Source organism: Nanorana parkeri, unplaced genomic scaffold (genome assembly GCF_000935625.1).
Source record: "Nanorana parkeri isolate BGI_ZX_2015 unplaced genomic scaffold, ASM93562v1 scaffold412, whole genome shotgun sequence".
NCBI classification, from domain to species: Eukaryota; Metazoa; Chordata; class Amphibia; order Anura; family Dicroglossidae; genus Nanorana; species Nanorana parkeri.
In genome coordinates this window covers 1,116,768-1,126,185 of record NW_017306680.1, presented here as the reverse complement: position 1 = coordinate 1,126,185, position 9,418 = coordinate 1,116,768, and the positions used below count along the sequence as shown (strand labels likewise).

At 44.2% G+C, this 9,418-nt stretch overlaps 1 protein-coding gene across 1 annotated transcript in view; it reads left to right on the top strand.

Moving 5' to 3' along the window:
- Positions 1-9,418, top strand: part of LOC108789620 (la-related protein 6-like) — a 20,406-nt gene that overhangs the window by 1,422 nt on the left and 9,566 nt on the right. Inside the window, exon 2 of the mRNA XM_018559681.1 lies at positions 6,965-7,199. Coding sequence (XP_018415183.1) covers positions 6,965-7,199 — 235 coding nt within the window. The remainder of the gene's footprint in view (positions 1-6,964; positions 7,200-9,418) is intronic.

Genomic DNA, 9,418 nt, shown 5'->3' with positions numbered 1-9,418 from the left:
GGGGGGGGTGTACAGGGACAATGATGGCATGCTTGGACTTGTAGTTCCTTAGCTGATAAATATGTGTGGGGGTGTGGGGTACAGTTCTAGTGGATGTTTATATAATATGGGGGGGGGCGAAAAAAATGTTCTGCCCCGGGCGCCCATAACTCTGGTTACGCCACTGCTCGTATGTGAAGACTGCGATTAGCTAAGGCAAAAAGATGCTAAACTGTGATATACAGGTAACTTTCTTTATTAAAGTTATGCATGCATGCACAAAAAACACAGGATCGACAGTAGGACTACCAGCAGTTTCTAGCAGTAACCACCATTAAAAGTTTATGGGCTTCTTAGTCTTAAACCTAAATTCAGTAAAGCCTATTAGGCCACTGTTAAACCAGTCCTTGTGTCCTGTGGTCACAGGTCAGCACTGCTCCGGTACCTCTCCTGCCAGTGGCAGGTAGTGTAATGCTTAAATGAGGTACATGAAGTCAAGTTCAGAGTAGTCTGGAGACATTCATTGATCAAAAATGTTGCTATGTCATCTGGCATGAGAAGAAAGAGTAAATGAGTAGTGTATAATAGGAAGCAGCACAGGAGCTTAAGCTGGAAAAACATTGGGATTGACCACCATTAGACACAGAGATAGTGATCACTGCCGGACATGGGGTATGACCACAACCACTAGACGCAAACTGGCTTTTTACATCGGACATAGGTAGAGGAACCATTATACTGCACATATGGACAAACCACCACTGCGCCACTATTACAGTCACATAATTAACCACAACTTTACCCAGTGATGGACCGCTAATACAAGCAGGGAGTGTCGGCTATTACAATTAGGGATTACTACAGTCAGAATCCAACCACAACTAAACCCAGGGGCTGACCAATGTGACAGACATGGGATGAGTGACCAAGACTAGAGGTGCACCAAAAAGGAAAATTAAAAACCGAAACGAAACCGAAATAAAAAATTGTCAGAAAAATGTTTTATGAGTGTTCCTGTTCATTCATAACTTGAGAACATTGTGTGTTTACTATAACTACAACTATGATTCATTCATAATAGGGATGTCCCGATACCGATGCTAGCATCGGAATCGGGCCTGATACAGGGCATTTTGACAAGTACTTGTTCTTGTCAAAATGCTCCGATGCATAGCGCCGAAGCTTGCGCTGTTGTTTTTTTTTTTTAACGTTACCTGAGCGGAGCGTCACTGCTGTGGGCTGAGTGGAGGAGCGTCGTGTCACTGCTGTGGGCGGAGCTCCAGGTGGGATCCTAATTTAGGTGGCCGGCGACTGCCCAGAGGATCCCACTGAGAGCGCCGCCCACCGGAACAGCAGTGACCCGATGCTCCTCTTCGCCGACGATGTCCTTCAGTGCCGGAGAGCAGCGGCGAGTCAGCGCTGGTCCGACAGGAGGAGTTCCAGGTGGCGTTCTAATTTAGCTGCCCGGCACCTCTGGGCCAGCTAAATTAGGACCCCACCTGGAGCTCCTCCTACCGGACCAGCGCTGACTCGTCACTGCTCTCCCGCCGCAGTACAGTGAGTGAGGGCAAGTGGGGGGGGACGACTAATTGTAAAGCAGGGACTAATTCTCCCGCCGCAGTAGTGCTCTCCCGCCACAGTGAGTGAGGGCAAGTGGGGGGGGGGGACGATGACTAATTGTAAAGCAGGGACTAATTGTAAATCTATGGTCTCCAGTAGGGATGTCCCGATACCCCTTTTTTAAGACCAGGTACCTCCCCTCATGTACTTGCCGATACCAATTACCGATCCTTTTTCTAAAAGGGACAGGTGATATTTTAAAAAAACCAATAGACTAATGATTTTAGGCCAATTTGTTTATGATTATGAAGAACTTTAATTAAAGACTGTTTTAGAACATTACAACATTTAAACTATTCATGTTTTCAACCGCGATCGTGTGGGACCGCCCAGCCGGTATTGCGGCAGGAAACCGTGCAATCTGCCTGGCGCGAATGGAGTGCCATTAGAAAATAATGGCACTGCCAGCGAAAACAGCCCGGTTTCGTGCACGATGACCGGGCGGTCACGGATTCTATACCACCGTCGATCGCGCTGGCAGTGCCATTATTTTCGAATGGCACCCCAGTCGTGCCAGGCAGATTGTGCGGTTTCCCACCGCAATATCGCCCTGCCCGTGCGGTTGCACACGATCGCGGTTGAAAACACTGTGCGTTTATTTGCATGCAGATGATGGGGGCATCGGGGCTGGTTTTATTTTTTTTCAATTTTTATTTACTTTGTAAACATTTTTAATTTTCATTTATTTTATTATTTTTACTTTATCGTCTTTTTATTTTTATTTAGTTACATTTTTAATCAGTTGTTATTTTTTTAAACTTTTTTATTGTATTATTTTTTATTTTTCCTAACAATTTTTTTCACTTAACTTTATTGCTATCACACATGGGCTAACTTCCGCTCCACACTTCCGGCCGTCATCCGCTCCACGCCTCCCGCCGTCATCCGCTCCATGCCTCCCGCCGTCAACCGCTCCACGCCCCCTGCTCTCGTTTGCCCGGCGCCTGGAACTATATGTCCCGGGCGTCGGGCAATACCAAATCAACACTGATGCGCAAGCATCGGCATTAGGTACCGGGCATTTTCACAAGTACAAGTACTTGTGAAAATGCCCTGTATCGGGCCCGATACCGAAGCTAGCATCGGTATCGGGACATCCCTAGTCTCCAGTGTATAAGCAGTGTGTACCCTATATGTTATACATATAGGGTTACACTGGAGACCATAGATTTACAATTATTCTTTGCTAACATGAATGGATTAAATTATCTGTATGTAGCATTGTAGTATGGATCATTTAACCCATTCATGTTAGCAGAGGATAATTGTAAATCTATTGTTGCAGTGTACTCTATCAGGGTTATTCACAAAAGGGTGAAGAGTTTGGAGAAGACAGGAGAAGTGAACAATCTAGGACAACATAGCTGATTTGGAAAAATTCTCCAATTCAGCTCACTTTCCAGTTCCGCTATGTTGTCCTAGATTGTTCACTTCTCCTGCCTTCTCCAAACTCTTCACCATTTTGGCTGTAGCTTTTTACTGGTTCAATTCAGTTGCTGCTTTCATTTTAAATTGATCATGTGTGAAGAGTTGAATATGTGAAGTAATCTTTCTTTTAGGGCCCATGCACACTATTGCGATGAAATAGGGAACGCACATGCCATTTGAATGAGAATTTACTCCTAAATTGCATTCTTGCTCTGTGCCAGCATGACAGCCAGGGAAGAGGTCAGCAGTAACAACCCACATATTTCTCTTTTAACAGTTTTTTCTTTAAAGTCTTGCATTTTGTACATTTTTGAATGAGATATAAGCTATCTTCAGTGGTTTTCAAGCATAGCTTTAGAAACTATATGCATTGTTACCAATAGCAGCCCTTTGCACACCATACTTCTTTTCACATAGTGTGTTGAGAGATTCATAAAGGGATTGTGTTAAAGATGGTATAGGTCAATGGTCATTTTAGGATGCTGGTACTTTCTAGCATAACTATTTAGGCCTAGTCGTTCATCATAGTTGTCAAGTTCCATCACAGTAGCTTCAGCATGACTACTTTGATAGTAATTTAAGTATTCGTTCAGCATTAGTTTTTTTTGTTTTGTTTGTTTACATGGGGTCCCTCCTAAAATTCCTACCAGACTTTAAGGGTGTATGGTATGTATACTGAGCCTAGGGTGACGGGAGGACGCTAGTTTGTGTCATCCCGTTACCCTACGGAGAACTATGGGGAAAAGCCTTAAAGTGACATTAAACCCTCAGATTTTTTAACATAAAACAATAGTGTAATATGTGCCTTACTGTAATCCACGGTTGTTTCCCTTCTCTTTGCTGCTCTTCCTTTTAAATCCTTATCTCTTCTCATGCTGGGCAGAACTTCTGTTTTGCAGCAGACTGCCTTGTCTCTGGAATGGATACATGGTGTCTGTGTGTAGGTTCACAACCTGAGCCAGTACTACAGGAAGGGGCACTCAGCTGCAAAGGGAAGTTCTCCCCCAGCATGAGAACAGATACAGATTTAAAAGGAAGAGCAGCAAAGAGAAGGGAAACAACCATGGATTACAGTAAGGCACACATTACAGTATTGGTTTATGTTAAAAAAATCTGAGGGTTTAATGTCACTTTAACCCCATAGTTCTCCTTTAACATTGACCAAAGGATGAAGTAGCTTGCTTTTGCCATATGCCTGTATAGATTTTATTTATCAAGACCAGGGTATAGCTGGTAGTAGTGTGCCAGATTCAACTGGACTTGTTCTGTAATGTTGAACTTTACATTACAGAAAACTTCCAGTTGAATGTAACCAGTACTAAATACAGTGAGGGGGATTCATCAAAACTGAAGCAGACAAAATCTGAAGCAGCAGTGCACGGCAACCAATCAGCTTCTCTCTTTAATTTTTAAATCTTAACTGAACAAGCTGAAGAGAGAAGCTGATTGGTTGCCATGGGCAACTGCCCAAATTTTGATACATTCCCCCCAGTATCCTTTTTTTTTTAAATATTAGTTAAATAGCAGAGGAAAAATTCCAGGCAGACAAAGCTACCACTATTGTACGCTGTGCAACTGCTATGGTACCTGTGGTTAAGGGAGTCAGTGTGGTTGATTTACTAAGGTAGTAGAGCATGCTCACTTTTCAAAGTATATTCTCAGCTTATTGAATGAGGTGCTGTCTTCAATCATCAATCAAGGTGAATGTGCTTACTTTAGTTTTCCAATCATGTGCAAGCAATGCCTGTTTTTTTACATTTTCTTTGCACACCGTTGGGTATTCTATTCAAAGTGAAATGTGAAATGTCACTTAGCTTCCCCTCATTCACTAAGCTTACTGAAAATTGACTTTACAAAGTAAACATGCTCTACTTTAGTAAATCAACCCTAGTATGAAGAATTTCCTTTCTTGCTTCTGTTCTCCACTAGTGATGGGCTTGATGTTCGAGCCGAACAGTGTGTGAGTGTGTTCGGCAAACACACGAACTGTCAGGGTCTGTGCGCCCGCCAAGCACCCCACACGGCACTGTGCCTTGTGAGCCCTGATTGGCTAAAGGCTTGCACCTGACTACAGGTCAGGTGCAAGACTTTGCCCAATCAGGACATAGAGAACTACGAGAGCCATGACTGGGCAAAGTCATGATGACTTTGCCCAATCATGGCTCACCTGTTACAACTGTAAACAGTTAGGCAGAGCTAGCTGTCACTGCTAGCTCTGCCCAATTATTTATATGTTGTAGTTATCTGTCAAAATGCCATTCTGCGGCGGGTGTTCGGCGCGAGCGGACGGGACGTCGGTCGTTGGGTTTTGTCTTTTTAAAATATCTCTTTTTTATTGTTTTATTTTTTATTTCGCCGAGTTGTCCTCATCGTGGACAACACTGGACGTCGTGATTGACGCTGGATTACGTCGGTGGAGCAATTAAAAAAATTAAAACACTTGTCAAAAACATGTCTTTTGGTATTTTTTTCAAATAAAGGATCTTTTCCAAAGTCTGGCCTCTTTTTTTAAAGCTTTTCTTTAACCCTTTAGTGAATGGGTAGGGGTACCCCTTACTTATTCACAATGTCAGAGGTTGCATCTGGGTGCCCCTCTATTAAAGGGGTACCCTGATGAGAATAAGCCCCATGCCTTCACCCCCACAACCAATGCCCCAGGGCTTGTGGGAAAGAGGCCCTAGTCCCCACCGGGGCCTTAAAATTCCAACCAGACCTTAATGGTCTGGTATGACTTTAATGGGGAACCCCACACACCTTTTTTTTTTTTTTGTTTTTTACATGGGGGCCCTCCTAAAATTCCTACCAGACTTTAAGGGTCTGGTATGACTTTTGGGGGGAACCCCATGCTTTTTTAATTCTTTTTTTAAAAAATGGGGTCCCTTCTAACATTTTTTTTCCCCCCTTCGCTATTCCCCGACTGAAGGCTGAGCTCCAGCGCAGGGGAATACCTTTTCTGGCGACACCACGCAAAGCCGAACTTTTCTGCTTATTGCTACCCATCTCCGCTGCTACCTGGGGAAGGTGCTACTAATGCGGAGCAGATATCCTTACAGACTGTGGCTACATCCCTGATGCAGATTCACACGTTGCTGAATTCTCTGTTTAGGACCCACACCTTAGGATGGAATCTGTGGAGAAGAACATCTCCGGCTTCAAAGTGCATGCTACTGAGCTAGTTCCTGCCCCTCCCTTGCTCCCTCAGATATTTCCATTTCTCCTCCTTCTATCACTCCTGCCCACTTTTTACCCCCTATTATATAAGGGAAGGACGTTAATCTAGCCTCCCTATTTTTGGCTTCCCATGATCTGGCAGAGAACAAGTCCTTTGCTTGTGGGGATGCCTCAAAGCTAAACATGCCTGACTGAATCGGAAGTTGTCCTTGCCCAAGTTCGTGTTGGCATTTAGCATGTACCGGGACGTTGTCTGCTCAGTGGTGACAAATAGGAGGGAGAAATTGGATTTGTATCTTTACAGGGTGGTTGAATTGGGGCATAGATACGGTGGCTTCGCCTTTTATGACTGCTACAGGTGCTTTTAGGCTAAAGTGGCAGCAACCCTGGCCCATTTCCAAGTGGACATCAAATGGGCCTGTGTTGACATGGAGCTGTTCTCCCGCCACTTTGCAGGTTTGAAGTCCCCCTTTTGTGCTATCTGCCAGTCTTCCTCTCACACCACCAATATATCTTGTCTTTTGTGGCTTACTTTCACACCAACCTGGGCCTGTCACACAACACCATTAAGTTATACCTGGCAGGCATTCAACATCATATGTGCCTTCTGGATCCAGATAGGCCATCAATCTTCTCAGCCCATGCTATCAATGCTATACTCAAGGGGGTTCAGAAGTTACAGTTGAAGTTGCCTTCCTGTCTCCATGAGCATGTTTTAAGATCTTGACCGAATGCTTTCTCAGTCACCCTTTGGTTAAATCCCCAGCCTAGTTTTGAGAGCAGCCATCTATTTAGTGTTCTACGGTTTCCTCAGACCCGGGGAGTTTACTGTCACAAGGTCACAAGCCCCCGCTCTGGCCAAGAGACATCTGATTCATCATCCCACGTACCTTAGTCTATGTCTGGAGCATTCCAAGACTCTGCTACCTGGCAAGAGCATCGAGGTCAAGTATTTCACCACTCACAATGCCTGGTGTCTAGTCGAGATTCTGGACCAATTGGTAAGCGCTCTTGGTCGTTCCCCTCCTGATAGCCCCCTGTTGCCCTTTTCAGTTGGACCTCTCAGTTCCTCTCAATTTGTGAGGCACGTTCGTATTTTCATAGCTAACATGGGCCTCAACTCCTCAGTTGGAGATGGCTCAGGTGTTTGCTAAACTTCTCGTGTAATTTGTTCTCTTCAATAAATTCTGTTTTCCACCCTACAGTGTCATGTTTGTCCCCTTTTTTGCATACTGACCATAGCGACCACAGCACACCTCAGGTCAAGTTAGGCAGGTTCATCATCTCTATTTTCAGGTATGGATCAGTGGGGCTCTGACTACAAGTTTTAGGCTAATTTGTTAGCCGTGTTTGTGGGTGAAGCCCCACACATTTAAACCACCCTCGTTTCCCCTACTCACCTGTCGGTATGTCCGTGACACCCCACCCACCCTTACCGATTCTAATAACATTTACTCTTTGAGTATGCCCCTTATTTGCATACTGACCATAGCAACCACGGCACACCTCAGGTCAAGTTAGGCAGGTTCATCATCTCTATTTTCAGGTACGTATCAGTGTGGCTTTGACTACAAACAAATAAGGTCCAGTATTGTTACTAGTTAAGGTACTTGAATGCATATTTAAGATTTAACTTCTGAGTTTAGTGTCACTTTAAAAACAATTGTGGATTACACTGTTGGCACCCATTTCTCTGACCTCTAGTCTACCAATAACATTTAGCCCTATCCCCCAACCTTGTCACTTTAAAAGAATAATAATTTATTTTAGTATTCACTTACCTGGAACAAGCATGTATCATGTGAAGTCAGAACCTCTTTTTGCATACTTCTACTCACTGAGTAATCACAAAAGTATTTACAACTTTGGATTAACATGGCAGGCAATAACATTTCTAGATGGAAAGTTGCGTGTGCTTGTGGGTATAAGTGCAAGCAGTGGAAGTAATGCAAAATAGGACATGAACAGAAAACAATTGTTTTCTCTGTGCCCTAGCAGTGACTGGCATTGATCATTTGCTAAAAAATGCCAGTTACCGCTATTGTTGTGAACGAGCTCTTAAATAACAACACAAACAAACATAAAAAAGTTTAGGTTAAGTATGGCAATACTAAAAACTCTGTCAGCTTGTTTATTGCTGTCTATGTTCCTGTTGCATATTTTCTTTTACTTCCTGTCTAGTAAGAGTTTGTCCTTGGAACAGAAAGTGAGAAAAAAATCAAACAGTACCGTGGATAGCAGTCAAACCTGACAGGGGTTCTAACCCTTTCCACATTATCCTAAACTACAATATTTTGGTTATGCATACATTTTAGGGCTCATGTCAGATGGATGGCCTGTCATTAACAATCCTGCTGCTTGTAATTAGTGATGATCTGGGGCTTGGTGCGAACCTAGTTCGCCTGAGTTTGTCTAAAACTATGACCGACACACCCTTCCCGGCCCAATCAGTTGTGGCAGGCGCATTCCCTGCTCTGCATTTACATGTCACAAAAGGGTGGGGAATGCCATCACTGCAACTACTGCCATTGATTAGGCAGGAAGGGAGTGACTGTCACAGGTTTGAGCAGGCTTGAGCAAACTAAGGTAAACTGGGTTGGCAACAAACCCCAGCCCATCACTAGAGATGAGCCAAGGCTTTGTGTGCACCCAGTTCGTCTGAGTCCGCCTAAGCCTGCTCAAAACTGTGACCGTTACTCCCCCCTCCTGGTTCAAACAGTGGCATCGGTTACGGTCGGGTGTTCCCTGCCCCTTTGTGACATATAGCTGCGGGGTGGAGAATGCGCCCCTCTGCAACTGATTAAGTCGGGAGAAGGGGGTGTCAGTCACAGTTTTAAGTGGGCTTGGGTGAACTCAGACAAACTGGATTCACACCAAGCCAAGGCTCATCACTACTCAACGCTACTGGTGATTTGTCAAACTGCCAGTGGCAGGAAAAGTAAGAGGCTGCTTGTCTCTCCTTTTGAAATTGCTCACTCTGTAGCTGTGGCAGTAAATTGCCATTGTGACTACTAGTGATTGAAATTCAGCAGCGTTTGGGCCAGTGACAGAGCGACATCTCGCTGTATCTGGCTAGAGAGGGAGCGATTCCATAGGAACAAACAGGCAGCCTCTATGATGATCCTGTCACTGGTGATTTGTCTCTAGCGGCAAAATTGCCCCTCTCATATCAGCCTTAATGTGTTCTACTTGTCAATGAGGTAAAAAAAAAATAATATAT